Here is a 17,870-nt window from a genome sequence, read left to right as displayed (position 1 = left end):
TCAGAAGTTTTTGACAAAAATGCCCCTGCCAAGACTAGCCGCTAGGGGGCCCAAAGTTATGTCACTTATTCCTGAGCACAAGAGCTATCCAACACCCCAAAATCCTAACCATAGCTTGTTCAGAACACAAAATAGCGAACCCGAAAGTTGCGCTGCAGTACCAAGGGAAGCCGCTAGGGGGCCAAAAATGTTATCATTTCCAGCTTTCATCACACAACCAACCAACACTACCAACACACCAAGTATGAAACCAATCCACCCAGCCGTTCTTGAGTTATCTTGTTGACAGACAAACGCAGGGTAAAATGTAACCTCCATGACATTTCATGAAGGCAATAAGGTAGACTCACCTTATCATGTAGAGAAATGACCCAAAACAGTGACTTTGCTCAAGGACTTTTTATTAAGAGGAGAGATTTCCTTTGACAATGTTTTGATTGTTCAGATTGTACATGTACCTTACTCACTTGAAGATGCTGCCAAAGATGATATACAAGCAAAGAACATGAAACTGTACTTTCAATGCTGAGTTATCACTTGAAATTGTTGTGGTATTAACGTTGTTTATAAGTCCTGATTGAAGCAAAGGCAGTCCACATTATTCATCATTTCCATCCCCAATGTCCTCTGGTGCATTGAACCCCTCCTGTGAAAAACATGCACAATTTGTTACAATGAAGCATATCTAGAGTCCTCAATAAAATGTAATAGGTTCACAATATTTCATGGCCTGTGACATTTGGTCTGTATTCTGGATGTCTGCAATAAAAACAGTTACTGTTTCAGTACAATAAACTACTTGTTTAAATAAATCTCAACACAAACATTCACGATCGTCCCTTCTTACCTCTGTTGCATAAAGCACAGCTAAGATTTTGGAGGTGTCAATGGGTTTGGTCGGATCTTCCTGACAGAGCACCTCGATGTCTCGCAGCTTGCCGAAGTAGAAATCCCTCTCCTTCTCTAACCCTTCAATCGTCGTTCGTAATTTCCCCAACTGCAGAATCAACCACGTAGTATGTGGATTACCACAAATGAACATGTAGTTACACCAACATTAGCTTTGGTTATGTAAGCAATATCATATGGTTTGGTATGATTGTGATTTTTTTTTAATTTTGGGCTTGTACTGTTGTAGGAAAGGAATTAAGGTCTAATCTCTTGTCAGCAGTTGTCCTGTTTACAAGTTTTGTTTGTGTATACAAGACATTTGAGTTGTCACTACAGCTTAAGTGTGTTGATTTTTCAAGCAGTTACCCCAGCTGGCCAGAATCTGAGCAGGATGACGCCTTGTGTTTTTTTTACTACTAACACTTTTAGCTAACTGTGTATTTCTATCTATTTCTAGAAGTCAGTATGTACATGTATTTTTAATATCGAAATGTACATAAGGACCTTCTATTGAGAAAAGACACTGGGAGTCTGGGACAAACATGCACCCTGTATGTTCTGAATATCATACCTTCTTTGTTATGTTGTCCAAGTCACCAGATGCTACAGAAGAAGAGAGAGGATCATGCAATATTTTGGTATTGTCATTTCCATTTGTCATACTATGAGCAAAAGTTTAAGACAGAAGTAAGACAGTAAGACAGAAAATCTTTGAAACAAACTGCTTCATGAGATTTTGCAACAAATGAGGCAATGTTGACCAAAGGTTACAGAATGTGACATGACAAAAAGACAAACAAGACAGATAAGGAGACTACCCACCTGCTCCAGCCATTGGATTCTTGATGGGCTTGCCAGCTTCATCACTAGCATTGTCCCCCTGATGGCACAAATCAACAGTTTACAGCACAAAAAGATGTTGAGGCATACGTGTATACACTTTTCATCCTGCAGCCATACGTCATCAGATAATATTGGTGGCCCTATTGTGCAATCATACATAATTAGCCCTCCTTACCTCCTTATAAAGCACGTCTGTGATTTTGGAGGTGTCAATGGTTTCGCCCTCTTGACAGAGCACCTCGATATTTTGCAGCTTGCTGAACCAGAAAACCTTCTCCTTCTTCAACCCTTCAATTGTTGTCTCCAGCTGAGGAGTCAAACACATTGTAATGTTAACAGGGATTACCACAAATAAACATTTTCATCATAGCTTTGGTTATGTCAGCAGTATCAAATGGTTTGGTATAATTTTTTGATAGATTTTGGGTCTTGTAGGAAAGGTCTTAAATATCCCAGGTAGGTTGGTTGTTCTGTTTACAAGATTTAGTTGGTGAATAAAAGGCACCTGAGTTGTTTTGTTGTTGTGTGCATTGATTATCCAAGCAGTTGAAATCAATTTATGTTATATTCTCCTTCTTACTACAGCTGGCTAGAAACTGAGCAGGATCGCACCTTGTTTTCTCAACTAGACTTTTGACTGACTGTGGATTTCTAGAAGAACAAACTTTCTAATACGGTAAATGTAGAATCGCAGTGGTTTTATGTTTGCATTTATTCGCAGTGCCCGCTTCACCGAATTGAGAGTAAAATCAGTGACAGGGGATCATGCCAGCACTGTCAAAGTAAAGAGAGAACTGTTCTGTCTGTATGTAGCACCCTTGCCAAGTATCCAGCAGTTTCCGACTGGTGGTTCATAGAGGCGCCGGATTTTCATGTAAGTTTGTGACTAGAGTACAGTACTGTAAAATAATTAATACATTTACGTTAGCGGGCTTGGTGCTACTGTCAACTAAAAAACGCCACAAACACTCAATTTTCCCACTACCGCGAAATTAAATCCTTGCAAACTTAAATGCATTTACAGTATTGAAATGCACATAAGTCTCCACTGGACCTTCCACTGACCAGAAAAGAACAGGAGCCACATTCTCTGGGACAAACATGCACCCTGTATATTTACTCTACTACTGAATATCATACCTCCTCCTGTTCAAGCAACAAGTTTGCAACCTCCTTATCTTTAACGCTCCTACCACCAGGTGCTACAGAAGAAGAGGAAGGGCCATGTTGACATGGTAATTTCTACAGTCATTTAAGGCCACAGCAAGTTAATTTTATGGATGACAGACTGCAAAAATAATGAGATAGCAAAACAAAACAAGATGGGTGAAAAAACAAATTTTCAAAATAGACACTATAAACATTTTAACAAGAATTGAAGTGACAAAATATGGCATCACAGCCAACAAATCACTTATTCCTGTATTCAAGAAGTGCACTAGTCTAAAAGTGACACCAGTGTGGTAGACTGGTACATGTATCACTAACCATGTTGGCTACTACCCATGGCTTCCATATTGGTGTCACTCTTACAGCTATCCAGCGAGTTTCACTTCTGCAACAGTTACTACAGCCAAGGCTATCACTCTAGTGTCACTTCTACATACAAATATAAGCTTACAACACAATTAATTTGTACCCATCTGACCATCCCTAAAGAAGGAAATTATTTTTTTCTCTCTGAAATCAGGCAAAAATCAATGAGTGCAAGGATGTCATTCATAAAATTTACTTGCTGTGGCCTTAGTTCTTACAATACATTGTCATCGAAGTTAATAGTGAGTTGGAATTAACTGTTCATTATTATTGTGAGATGGAAACCTAAGCAATATTACAGCATTAAAAGTGGAAATATTCCGGGTATCAAAGGCAATTGACATCTACTGCACTGTATTCACACAATTTACATCATCATTTCATAATTTGAGTGGTTAAACGGCCCAGAGACAAGTCGCACGAGGATGTCCCTTAAATATTGGAACCCCGAAACAAAAATTAGGTCTCAATCAGGAGGTGACTTAATTCTGCACCTTTTTAACGGCTCAATTTATGAAATAATGATGTAAATATGCTATAATAGTGCATTAGATGTAAATATCATACCGATTGCTTTATCCAGAAAATTTCCACTTTCAACGATCTAATATTGCTTAGGTTGCCATTAAATTTAGTAAATGGGGCAACAGATGTGACAATGTTTACAAAAGTGATGTGACAAAAAAGGATTAAATAAGATGAATGAAGAAGACATGCCCACCTGCTCCAGCCACTGGTTTCTTGGTGGGCTTTGCCACCACCTCCACACCACCTCTAGCCCTTACAGCGTCATACTCCTGGCCAGCATAGTTGGCATCAAAGAACTTCTTGAACCACTGCACAAACTCGAAGTTGTCTTGGAATCCTCCCTTCACAAGTTTGTCCACTGGAATAATCTTGACAGAGAGGGAGAGGACATTCCACTTTACTGGATTACCTGATAGATCTAAGCATACATAATATTTACAGTTCTGCAAAAATGTTCATCCCAATTTTGAACCATTATTTCTGTTGTGAAAAAAATATCCAACACCTCAAAGCATACTACACATGTATAATATACTCAAGGCAAATATACATTTGAATTATCCTTTAATATCCCCACGCCCATTCCTCGTTAAAGGGGCAAATTGCTGTCGCACATAAGCAGCGGGCCACAGTTTTCTTTAAAGACACAATGACTACGTATTTTGCCCTTTTCCGTTACAAGTACATGATAGTAATATGCTAAGCAATGTTTTCCCACCATTGTTAGTTGCCTTTTGGTCGTCCCGGGTAAGGTTTTGCTTAGAAACACGCTAAAAACACGTGTCGGAAATGCTATAAAGGTGAATATCGTGGCATTCTGATAATGAAAAGACGTTAGTTCTTTAAATTTTCAGTCATAATTTACATCAACCACTTAGGCCGGCTTGTCACGTGTTGATGAACTTGTCCAGCAGACCACCTTTTTACGTCAGATGCCGTTTTATTCTTGTCGCCAACTTTTGTATAATTTACGTTACCGAACTTCTGTTGGGTGTAATTCGCTTACGAAAAGACATTTTCCGATAATGTTTTCACTGTTTTATCTGCTAAACAGTGGTGTTGCGTAATAAACAAATGACAGAACACATAAAACACGAATGTTGGAAACATGACTATAACCGCCAATCTCAGGCTGTTTGTCACTTTTTTTATGTAATTTACGTTACCATAATAAGTCCCTTAGAATTATAGAAAGATCATTACTTTTGTACTCATAGGAAAGAATGCTCCCAGATAAGTAATTGCCTGCAGAGTTAATCTTTCCAGAGCTGTTTGTTAAAATTTTATTTATCATTAAAAGCATAAATATAATTTACGTTACCATATAATTTACGTTACCATTTTTTTTCTTCAACATGTCATCGGATGTTCAGCAAGAGCACATCAACCAAAGACGTATTATCTGCTGTAATGTTACTGCAGGTGGGCTTGGCTTGCCATAGAGTCACAATGCAGTCTGTTTATATGTTCCTGTTTCAGTGAATTTTACGATGCTGGGACTTTTCATTTCTCATAGGAATGTAGAAATACGAGGGGCGAGTAAGAACAGAAAGAAACAACACCCCGACTCCCGGGATTCAAACCCGCGCCGAACCCGGGCAGCCGGATCACAAATCGAACGTGCAAACCGTTCGGCCAAAAGGCTTAAGCCATTAGGCGTCTTCGGTTTAGCAGTCCTTGACACACCACTGTTACACTACTCCCCCTTTTCTTTTCAAGATTCGTCCTCGAATCTCCGAGATAGACATCCCTGTGTGGCACATACTAGCCTGTTACTCACAGGGCTGGCGTGGGAACCATTGTAGAAATTCAGAGGGGCGAGTAAGAACAGAAATAAACAACATCCCGACTCCCGGGATTCGACCCTGCGCCGAACTCGAGCAGCCGGATCACAAATCCAACGTGCTAACCACAACACCAAAAGCTCAAGAGCTGTTGGCGTGGTCAGTTTGGCAGCGCTAGAACCCCACTGTTACAGGAACGATGTTCAAATGATAAACCTGACATGCACCAACTTGGAAAGATGCGGGTGTTTATATTGATATCTGATGCTTCAATAATCAACATTACACGGAATGTATAGTACCAAGTTGAATAAATGTATATTGGGTTGGACTGAACCAAAATAAACCCCTGTTGTCAAAGTAGACTCGTCCAAGTTTGTCGTCATTTTCGCGCGCTTTTTGAAGATCACACGACTGGAATGACAGAAATTCATGCTCAATACTGACTGATGAAGTAAGGTACGTTTCAAGCATGTTTGTCGTAAATAGCAACAGAGATTATGATCAGCTAATTATGAAGGTCAATGTAGTCAAGATTCGTGTCACAGAAATATTTCTCGTTTTACACAGTGGACCCCTTTACATAAACGTACAGACGGCGGTAAATCAGCGACACTATTTACGCTAGCGCCACGTTATCTACATTGAGGACTTGTCATTGAGTTATATGATCAAAAGCATATGGGCTGCAGAAGTTAATAGCTAACTTAAGTTAAGACTTCACTATCATTAGATGTTCCGAAGTTTTCACCTTTGCTTGTTTAGGTTGGAAATCTTGTTAATTAGAAGCAGACTACTCTTTCAACCAGTCGTGACTGCACAGAATTGATGCACAGAATTGTTTTACATGGACAGACACATGGTTCAAGGCAGAAAGCTGTTTGTGAAACCAATCCCACTCTATAAAGTCAAGATCTATATAATGTCAGGCTTGTCATGTAATCATGTGGCATTAGTATAAAGGGACAGGCTGCCAGGATAACTGTAGAACAGACTGCCTTTACACATGCAGCTCTCTTTGGAAAATTCACTTAAGGGTTAATGGCCCGCCCCGAGGTGTATATGGTGTCATAACGCCTGGTCCTTTGCTATAACCACCGAATAAAACCACCGATGTGAGCGAAGCGAACGAGGTGGTTTTATGAGCATCGACACTGGTGCCGGTGTCGATTCATTCTGACCAATCAGAGGAGCGAAACCCACCTGCCTGGCCTGAATCTTTGTGTTACGGCGTCATAACCAACGTGGAACGGGGCCTTCTGATTGGTCCGCGGCACCTGGCTATATGAAAATGTTGTTTATAGCCTTGCTCATCAACAAAAGCCTTGTTATACACATATTACACAGTTCTTTCTGCCGGTATTATTGAACCACACGATATAAGGTGTATGGATGGACATTTTGTTAGGTAGCACATTCATTCTATATTGATGTGACATTGTGTTTGTTCCACGAACAAAGATTGTCCTGACATTAAAAAATGTTTTATAAGAAGTGCGATAACTGGTGTTTAGTTTGTTGTCTTTCCAATATCGAAAGCTTGTGCTAGAAAGGCCCAGTCCATCTGGTGCATGTTGCCATCGCATCATGTCCTGCTATTCCCAAAGACTTGATTAAAGGACGCGAGGACGAAGCGGTTCTGACCTAGAGCGTGTGATTGCGTGAATCCTTTGTTACTTAGCATGTATTTAAATAGACCCCGCCAAGACAGAGACCTTGCATATCTTGGGTGTCTTTCCGCAGAGTCCGGGTGGGTATAGGACGAACAAGATTATACGGGTATTCCGGATAACAAAGATACACTTTTTTGCTACTCTGAGTTACCAACATGAAGATAAGAGGTCCAGCATTATAGACGAACATGACCTGATCAGTTCAAATAGAGCCAGTATGTACACTATTCGGCTTTCCTCCAAATGTTAGAGATTCTGTAATTTACGTTACCACAGTTCATTGGCATTTACCTGTAGAATAGATATCGCCTGCTTCCAACCATTTTCATAAATATATTCTATCGCTCTTATCCCATCCTACAGGGTGAAAATTAAGGAGTATTAAACGGTTTGTCTTCATATCAGAAAAAAAATATATCATTTATTTACTTTTATACAAATGTAGCAAACGTAATAGCTAGTAATTTTGATGATTATTCCGAAACAAATGACACGGCGGTTAAATATTTCTCATTGGCGTGTAATTTGAAGGTTTTGGGTTGGAAAATGCGCTAATTTGGCTGTTGTCAATCCACTATTACTTGCTGGAACATTTCTCTGTGTAGTAATATGCTCTTTATTACGAAATTGTAGGAAAGATGACATGGCCTACTAAAAATCAAATATCTCCAAAATTAAGCGTGTTAGCACCAGACAAAAATAGCAAAAGATAGTCGATATAAGTGGTAACAAGTTCATACCAGCAGGTAAGCGTTTTGGACAACTTTATTTTTTACAATTTTCTACCTCCAATTTTCCCAGTTAATGAGGAATGGGCGCCCATCATTAGCCTGGGTACCACCCGGAAAGTAGTTTGCTCCGTTGTTCATTATATACTAGATACAGTCGCTTCTAGCTCTGACATTCTTTATACACTATATATATTGCTTCTCTGCTGTTCCATCTGGGATCCCTGACCACGTTAACATCTCAGGAATCGTCCAAATTTTAAACAAGGGCGCTGATTGGTCCCCACATGAGCGAATTATGGAATGGGTTCAACCAAACACCCAAAACGCCCTCCATCCGCTTGCGGGAAGGCTATTGTCATTGAATGAGCTCCCTAGAATCTATTCCTTAATCTGCACATTAACCACATAAATGGTTTGAATGTGCAGGTCCCCAGATGGATAGCAGAAGCAAACATAGGAGTGAACTACTATCTGGGTGGTACCCAGGCTACCCCATCATACCTTGTCAACTCCAGTTTTCTTGAAACCTTCTTGTAAGATCTTGAAGTTCTGGATGTACTCATGTTCCAGCTTGGCATCAAACTTCACCTTCTTAATTGGAACACAATCTGAAATAGACACAACAAATCACGTACGGGTAACCATCAAACAGGTAAAATGGCAACTACAACAAATCATGTAACATCAGCTGTCGTAATTCCAACGGGTGCCATAATACCGCTGCACAAATTCAAAATAAATGTACCACTCACTTTCGAATAGCATGTCCAAAAACTGGCAGTATGCTGCACCTGTATAGTAGTAGAGAAAACAGCATAATTGTCAAAAATGCCTTGAACACAAATGGAAATTTAATTGACTACAGACTACCAGATCTTCTACTTAATATACAGTACAGCATATTGTTGCAATTATATACTGTATCTAATACGGAGAAAGACAGAATGGTGATTTAAGTGTTAGGTATAGGCCGTGTTGCTAACTAGCTCTGCAGGGAGAGGACACAGTGAGGTCTGAACACGTTGGTTCACGCTCCAGAGCTGTCTGTGGAGGGTCGGTCTTGTTTACTCACGTAAGAGGGTCTATAATTGACCAGATGGACCAGGGCACCCCATTGGGGATGGGACCTGGTCCTTACATAACACACACACCAAAAAATTATCTTATTGGTGTAACATCGTACAAAATGTTTCTACATGCCCTCATTTTTACAAGTAAGGACATACTGTAAATGTATTGGATTTGCGGTAGTGGGAAAAAGGACTTTTCGCAGTGGTTTTAAGTTTGCGGCAGCACCATGCGCTGTAGTCTCTTACTGCCATGGAAAATGTTCGCGGTAGTTTTAAGTTCGCGGTGAAGCGGCCACCGTGAAAACTGCGAATACCGCGAAACTTTCTGCATTTACAGTAGTCTACAACACAGTGGCCATCTTACCTGTGCAAAGGTCCTCAATCTTTGCGTACTTGAGCTGAAGGCTGTCGTTCACCCATGACACCATTTCATGCCGGCTCAGGTTATCAGATGTTACACCAGTGTTAAACACATTCACTGCCATCTTTCAGGTGGGGATTGTACCACGGACTGTACAAATGTACTTGCTGAAATGACTCAACAAATGACAAGAGACCTCAAGAGGAAGTAAGAAAACAAGTTGGACAGGCTTATGTATATTCATAATTGTAGTCTAAAACCAATCAGGAATCTTCCTTGGTAAACAGTTCCTTTAATAAGTAGGTTTCACAAGTAAATTAACTCCTTTTGTTAGAAGGCTACAGCATGTAAATTCTAAGGACTGCCAAAAATAGGGCGAAAAAAAAGAGGGTAAAAAACAAGATGGCTGAATTTTGAACATAGATGCTATAAACGTTGTAACAAGAATTGAAGCGACAAAAAATGTTATCACAGCCATTAATTTCTATAGTTGAGATCTAGAAGTGCACTAAATGTGACACTAGTGTGGCAGATTGGTACCACTTACCACGTTGGCTAAACCTAGACATTTCTGATTAAATTTAAATTCGTATGATGATAACATTATATGATTATTATAAACTATATGCACATGCAAATCTATAGACCTGACTAGGGGTGGGTACCGGTACATCTGTACCAGTACCTGGAAACCACTGCAGCCTTTGGATACCCCCTCCCTTGTACAGTTAGATAATAAAGACATCTACAACATGTAGGTACATATAGCATTTATTGACTTCAAACCAAGGGTAAGGTACATGTACATGAATAGTCCATTCCAGTACTTCCTTCAAAACTTCCCAACCTGCTGAAACAACTACCTTGGAGAAATCCAGGACTACATGTCTTCAGAGAGACTTTGTATCCTGTAAAGAATGGTTCACAACTACTAATTCATGTTTTTCTGCCTCTTACGTCGGCACACTGGTTACAGCATTTGGTACTGGTGGCAGTATGCATGGTGGTTTTGCAAAGGCTTTGAGGAACAGGCTTTTGATGTCGCATTAACTTTGCCAATTTGCACAGAATCAACATTTCTCAACAGTGCAATATAGTGCCGCGAATTAACTGCCTGGTTGGCATGTCCCTATCTACTGGACTGAAGTGACCCCATATATAGAAATGATGCCCAATCAAACTGATACAGTACAGTTCAAAGCCATCAAGATTTCACCACACAGGGTCATGTTGTCACAGCACTATACGGTAAATTGGCAGTAGAAAATTACCGAGCAATGATGTACAATTCGAACAGTCCCAATTACAATGATCAATCCTATCTAAAGTATTTGTTTGATATCCACCCATCTTGAACACACAGATTGTTCAGAGAACAAAAGTGGAAGACGAAAGCAGGAAGAATTTTCACATAAGATATACAGTACATGTAAGACTTCAAGATGGACTGAAGACAGATATAGAAATGTGTTTGTGTGTGTCTGAACATCAATCAACAGTTCAACACATTGTAAGACTTACAATCTGATGACATACAAAGAATGTACTGTTACAATGAAGAAGCACAATATTTACAATAAGAATGTGTCATCACCACACAGTTGTTACAACTTATGTTTACAACCAATGCAGCTTATATCTCAAGGCAGTTTTCCTAACTTTGATGTAAACCAAATTTTTTACCAAATTTAGATTTTGACTAATGCCTGAGGTTCAGGCAGCTGACCCTCAATCTGCCAACTGGGCGAAAGTGAGGGTCTTTGTTTGCTTGGAATCAAAGGACTGTTCTCTACTTCTATGGTATAGAGTAAAAAGAAAGTTATGTAACTATTTTTTTCACAATGCTTCCATTGCCAATGGATTATCTCAATTTCCAAATATACAACACTGAAGAACTGCGGCTTCTTGTGAGTCTGGACTCTATCAATTCATTTTCAAGTAAAATTGAAACACAGATGCTTTTCAGATCTGACTGCAAAGTTTTTTTACATACTCAACTATGGTAGAAATCGTAAGTATGGTGACCACAAAACTGTGGCAAGCAAAGGACTGATTGTGGCAGTCCTCATTTAGACCCATATCTAGAAAAACAAACACAAATATACTTTCTTAACCTTACAAAGCATGACAGAAAATACAGCCCTTCAACTTAGCATCTTTTTTAACTTCTCATGTTTTGGAAACTTCAAGAAGCATGAATGAAAGTTCAAATAGTTTGTTTCCTCGAAAACTTCAATAGTTATCAATGATGAAATGTTGAGTATTGGTGTACTGATGTATTCTATAGTGAGTACTAGCAAAGATAGACTATTGTATACGACAAAGCAATGCTGGTGGGCGCTCTACCTTGGTCATTTGATGCTGCTGCCATATGAATTAGATGATATACAAGCAAAGAACATGGAATTGTAATTTCAATGCTGCACAGAGGAAGAGAATGTAATGGGCACACTAATAGTGAAAATGGGACAATGTAGGGGAGTCATTCAAACAAAATGACTTTGAATCAGAGAGATCTACACTTTTAAGGACCTTTGGGATAGCAGAGTGGAATGCTATACAGGACTTATAATTCAACCAACTTTAAAATGGAGGAATAAGGACTTAAAGATACAGAGCCAACATGCCAAATACAACTGTTACATCAATTGCACACTTTAGTGACAGTGCACTTTAATGTTGGGAATCCTGTAAGCATGGCAAGAAGTGGTGACTATTTCCCTAATAAACAAATGATTTATTGGTCAGGCTGTCTGCATATCTCAAGTGACAATAAAACCTTAATAAGGAACTGATATTTTTGCATAGAGAGCAAATAATGAAAGTGGAAGAGACAGACATGGAAAACAAAGGTGAACCAATGTTTTCAACTACATAGGGAGCATCTGATGGCTTAAAGAGTGCTTAAAGTCCTTCAGAGAGTTCAGCAAATAAAGCATTGCAGTTAAAGCACATGAGAAGCAAGGTGCCGCATTGTTTAAGTTGTAAGTCCTGCTTGAAGTGTTGGCAGTTTTCAATATTCTTCATCTTGACCATCCCCAAGGTCATCAATCCCATCATCCTCAGGTGCTGCAAAGCCATCCTGTGGAACACACAATTAGTCACAAAATCAAGCATATCTATAGTAATAACAAAAATCCAACAGCTTTACATGCTTTCATGGGCAATCTGGAAGCCAGACCATGAAATAAAAGTGGTAGGGGCTAAATTAAAATCAAACTATGTCCAGTTTTCTTGTACACTCCCATGATCTCTGTACCAAATGTAAACGTAATCTAGGCCTGTCTTCTGGACGTCACAAATCAACATTAACATCAGCACAAAAAAACTGTTGATACTGGATACTGTAGCCATACGTCTTCACATTGTTTTGTATCTCCTGTCTTAGTCTTACCTCTGTTGCATACAGCACATCCATGATTTTGAGAAGGGCTGGGTGGTTCTCTCCCTCATGCTCCTGACAGAGGAGCTCGATGTCTCGCAGCTTGCCGAAGTAGAAATCCCTCTCCTTCTCCAACCCTTCCACTGTCATCCTGATCTCCATCAGCTGAGGAACCAACCACATAATTGTACAAGGATTACCACAAATTAACATGCAGCTACAACAATATCAACTTTGGTTGTGAGCAATATGGCCTGGATGCTGGACCAAGCGCAGTCTTTTAACTCTTTCCATCTTGTGCACATTAACCCTTCTCAAGTCATGGCATGCACAATGTCAGCTGACATATAATACTGTAAATGCATTTAAGTTCGCAAGGATTTAATTTCGCAGTAGTGGGAAAAAGTACTTTTCGCTGTGGTTTTAAGTTCGCGTTTGCACCATGCACTGTAGTCTCTTACTGCCATGGAAAAATGTTCGCAATGGTTTTAAGTTCGTGGTGAAGTGACCACCGCGAAAACCACGAACATTAAACCACCACGAAAGTTTCTGCATTTATAGTACTCTGATTGTCATACCTGTTGATTCAATTCTGCAACCTGTGCATTGTCCCCTCCAGCCATTCTACTGTGCTGTGCGGGTGATTTATGCATGGCTGGCCGCGGTGCTGGCTTGGTGCGAGATGCTACAGAAGAGGAAAGGGCCATGTTAAATAGCAGTCTTCTATTTGAGACACTGTCATTTCCATTCTTCATCCTTTTTTTAGCATTAATCAAAGATACCATTTGATGGTAACAGGAAATCTTTGAAAGAAAGCTAAATTCAATTGATGAGGCAGAATTACAAAGCAGTGTAAGACAGACAAGACAGTGTTTACAAAAGGTATGACAAAAAGACAGACAAGACAGATGAAGGGGTGACAACATGAATAGATATTTGTGGCACCCAGCTGATTCTATTACTGAATGATGATGGCTTGATCCAGATCTAAAGATACTGATCCACAGTACATGTACCACTTTTCACTGGTCTGCACAAAATGAAGCCAACTCACAATATTACCACATTGACATGGACTGGCTATGCTTTTGTGAGCTTCTATTGTTTTTTTAATATGCCAAATACAAGGAGTTTGGGTGATATTCATTGGGAGTGACACATTGTTTTGTGTACAGACAGGAGCACTGCTTTTGTAGAAACATCCTGTTTTCTGAGGAGAGCTAGCGATGTCCACGGATAACATCAGCTACAATAATGAGCCATTTGCAACTGAGAGGCAGAAATGAACACACCTGGATACTCACCTGCATGAACGTATGGTCTTCTTCCTTCAGGAGTAGCAGAGGAGAGTTTGAGAAAGGCTAGTTTGAATGTGCTTTGAATAATATTTACCTATGAAGGACCCATTGTGATGTTTTCTAGTGTTATTTAGTACCTTGTCTCGTGAAGAAAAAGAGAAGCTAAATGTAAACAGCAGGACATTGTGTACATAATCAAACACCACCAAACACTTGTAATAAAAGTTACACCAAATATCCAAGTAAAGTCTGCACTTTTCCATCTGATAAAGTCACATCTACCTGAGTAATTGGTCATATTTTACACTGGCAAAATATGTATTTTACAATGAATGTCCCAAAATCCCAGTACACTGGTTGGAAATGTTGAAGGAAATTTCAGTAGTCGAGAGGTAAATCAAAGAGTTTCATCAAGGATAGGGGGTAGAATATGCTGCCCTCTACTTGGATTCAAACACAAGAGGAAGAACAAAAGATAGACACATAACGACAGAAAGTCTCCATTGTTCCCTAGAAGATGGGCTAAGATTGAAAAAGGGGAAATCATCTATTTCAAAAGAATCAAAAGATGAGTTGATTCGGTGGGAGTTTTGGTGATGTCCATACTATGGGGGTAGTGATTGGTGCCCATTGAGGGATCACTGGATGCCTCCCTCCCCCTGACAGAGCTCAAGGTCAACAGTGCAATACATGTATGGTTAGCTATGGCTTACACATGTAGCCTAGGTGGAGATAAAGGCTATCTTTCCTTTCCCAGAAAAAGTATGCACCCTTCTCCCTCAACTTACAACAGACCTTGAAATGTATATCCCCGGTATTCAATTTTATGACGTATTCCCCATGTTATTTTGCAAAAAACAACCTGGGTCCTGGGGTTTCACTGTCACTGTCTCTTTAAAATTGTGAATTGCCTACTGCAACTTATTAAAATCACTGAGAATGAACTGGTAGAAGAGATCAGCTATGTCTATTTCAGGCAATTTGTGCTCAGCTCTTGGCTACACGCCATCCTTGGGTTCCTGACTTATGAAGTGCGCCAACATTCACTTCCTACCAGTCTAATGTAGAAATTTGGAAGCGTGCCAGCTCAATCTTGGCATCCTGCCACTTATAACTTAGTGGGGAACCAGTCTACAAACTGGGCCTGAAGGAACAAACTCAAACACACACCAAGACAAACAAACAGACCAAAAACAATACATCCATTTTGACATTGAGGCAATCAGACCCTGTGACCTTGAGCTCCGCGCCCCCCACAGGACATCACAGATTTCCCACCTGCTGCAGCCAAGCGAGACTGCCCACCTGCTCCGCCCGCGGGTTTCCTGGCGGGCTTGCTGCCCACCCTGGCGCCGGGGTCGTCCTTCCCTACCATCTCCACGCCTTCTCTAGCGTACATGGGGTCGTACTCCTGCCCGCCATAGTTGGCATCAAAGAACTTCTTGAACCACTGCACAAACTCGAAGTTGTCTTGGAATCTCCCCTTCACAAGTTTGTCCACTGGAATAATCTTGGCAGAAAAGAGAACCAATACGTTCCACTTTACTGGATTACTTTGGTGGCAAACTAATATTATAGTACCTAAACATCCTAAGCATTCTAAATGAAAACACAGCCTTATGTCCCTCATGGGACATAGAGGATAAGTAAGTAAATGAAAACATGTCACAATGCATTTCAAACCCTCCTCCAATATCCCTAAGCATACCTTGTCCACTCCCTTTTTCTTGAAAGCTCCCTGTAAGAGCTTGAAATTCTGGATGTACTCATGTTCCAGCTTGGCAACAAACTTCACCTTCTTCATCACAACTGAACCTGCAACAGGTAACAACAAATCATGTAATCATCAAACTGATCCTGATAAAATGGCAACAACAAAATTGGTCCAGGTAACATGGCAACTGTTCAGGACTAGACACAATCTTACTGTGCATATGCATCTGCATGAAAATCCAGCTCCATTTGTGATGTGACGCCAGCAGGGGTTGATCGGTTTGGCATAAGGTTTGTGCGTATTTTATGAGAATTTGTACGGATCACATAAGATTCATACGGTTTTGCATAGTGATTGGTGCGTTTTTCATAAAATTCATACATTTTTCATAAAACTTGTGCAAATGCTTAGGTACCCCTGACCAACAGATAAGAAAACTGGTTTCCTGTTGTTTTTCAGTATTTCATTTATCAAAATGGTACAATGGAATTAGAAAAACATATCTGAATATGATACCCAGTTCTCAGCTAGAAACTTAACCAGTTAGAAAATAACCCAGATGGGATCTGCCTATCCCAATCTTAATGGGGTCTAAAAAGTTCAAATCACAATACACATTTTCAGCTATTTCACAGCTCACACCACTTACTATTACCATAATAGTTACAGCAATTTCATTAGACACACCAAACTTACTTTTCCTGTTTGATTCCTCTACACGAAGGTCAACTTGTTTGACTACAATACAAATGCTAATACTAATACTAATAATGACCAAGTTGTAAATTTATATGACTATGAGACCATGGCTACACAGCTTGGAGTTTCACATTAAAAATTCAACAGCCATGTCATCTACATTTGTATCTTAGCTGCACATACAACATAACATAACATACAGTGCCTAAGGTCATACAAAATTTAAGACCTGGTCTCATTAAAAACTTCTTTCTTTTCTCTGCTGAGTACTAGGAAAACAAGAGCTTCTGAAAAAAGCTAGTCTTTCGCTTACTTATATTGTGTAGGTAAAAATGTTTGGCAAAGTTTGGTCAAGCGTGGGTGCCAAGTCTGCAACGTTGGCAGCTCTGGCACAGTTTGGTCAAGTGCTAGGTTATATAACTGTTTAGTAAGGTAGTGGTTCTCACAGAGTATATTTTACTTGAACTGTATAATAACACAACTGCATGAATGATGTTAACTTTATTCGGATTGTTTCGCTGTTAAGAACGGCTCTGTTACAGTACAACAGGGTTTTATGAAAGTGCACTGTAGTAATCAAATTTATCAGTAGATGTGTCCTGAATTTCTGCAAGAACAAACAAAGTATTGTCACCATAAACAACATAAAATATTAACATGGCATATACAGTAATGGAAATATTTTTTTTAATGGCAAGATCATGTGAAAGGTAGATATTTTAAACTAAAACAGGTCCGTGGTATGTTTAATGGAACGTTTCGTTTCTTTTAGTAACGCAATTATGCTTTTACTTGACGGAGTCGTGACGTCACGCGTCAGACTCACTCCGTCGAGCTCGGTCAGAATCTTCCCTTTCGAAATTATAAATTAAATGTGGGTAATTCTATTTTCAACGCATCCGAAAATAGCCTGAAATTTCTTAGAGTAAGAAATTTCCGAATACGCCCCCCTCCCACACCATGTCAGATGCGGCGCACGCATCTTACACAATTCTAGATTTTGTAGCGGTGATTTTCCATAAAACAAAGTAAATCACATGTCAAACTGTTCTCTACAATGTCTGTTTTATTATAACCAAACAGCGAACATGTTAGTTTATAAATTGTATACAATCTTACGAAGAAATCCTCACCGTTCACATCCGTCTCTGCAAATTCCTGCTTATAAGCCATGCAGAAACCAAGCAGCACATTCATGGTAGGCCGATACGTATGTCATAACGTTACATACCGTCGAATCTGCAGGGTAGAATATCTCGCTAGCACGATATGGCATGGACCGCAAACCAAGCAGCACATTCATGGTAGGCCGATACGTATGTCATAACGTTACATACCGTCGAATCTGCAGGGTAGAATA

General features: G+C 39.8%; 2 protein-coding genes across 5 annotated transcripts; both read right to left on the bottom strand.

The window, feature by feature from the left end:
- Positions 1-384: 384 nt before the first annotated feature.
- On the bottom strand, positions 385-9,651 carry LOC118407523 (microtubule-associated protein RP/EB family member 1-like). The gene is made up of 10 exons (XM_035808005.1): positions 9,421-9,651; positions 8,739-8,777; positions 8,488-8,594; positions 3,992-4,166; positions 2,875-2,936; positions 1,910-2,041; positions 1,714-1,771; positions 1,463-1,494; positions 848-997; positions 385-646 (listed from the first exon to the last, which is right to left on the bottom strand). The coding sequence occupies exons 1-10, from the start codon at positions 9,539-9,541 to the stop codon at positions 599-601; spliced, it is 924 nt and encodes a 307-aa protein (XP_035663898.1). The 5' UTR covers positions 9,542-9,651; the 3' UTR covers positions 385-598.
- A 2,533-nt stretch (positions 9,652-12,184) lies between these two features.
- Positions 12,185-15,918, bottom strand: LOC118407534 (microtubule-associated protein RP/EB family member 1-like; the record flags this gene model as incomplete). 4 transcript variants are annotated; one of them, XM_035808014.1, is given in 6 exon segments in its annotated part: positions 12,185-12,499; positions 12,812-12,964; positions 13,378-13,484; positions 14,104-14,127; positions 15,376-15,607; positions 15,806-15,918. In XM_035808014.1, coding segments are annotated over 6 exon segments (698 nt in total), but the record flags the coding sequence as incomplete, so codon positions are not given.
- Between the last annotated feature and the right edge of the window lie 1,952 nt (positions 15,919-17,870).

Source organism: Branchiostoma floridae, chromosome 2 (genome assembly GCF_000003815.2).
Source record: "Branchiostoma floridae strain S238N-H82 chromosome 2, Bfl_VNyyK, whole genome shotgun sequence".
NCBI lineage: Eukaryota > Metazoa > Chordata > Leptocardii > Amphioxiformes > Branchiostomatidae > Branchiostoma > Branchiostoma floridae.
This window is presented reverse-complemented; position numbering and strand designations above follow the sequence as displayed.

Excerpts from the sequence above, each read along its gene's own strand:
- LOC118407523 (XM_035808005.1), bottom strand. The coding sequence starts at position 9,541 with ATGGCAGTGAATGTGTTTAACACTGGTGTAACATCTGATAACCTGAGC. Across the intron at positions 8,595-8,738 it reads TTTGGACATGCTATTCGAAA|ATTGTGTTCCAATTAAGAAG; the intron begins GTGAGTGGTACA and ends TGTCTATTTCAG. Across the intron at positions 1,495-1,713 it reads GAATCCAATGGCTGGAGCAG|CATCTGGTGACTTGGACAAC; the intron begins GTGGGTAGTCTC and ends CTTCTTCTGTAG.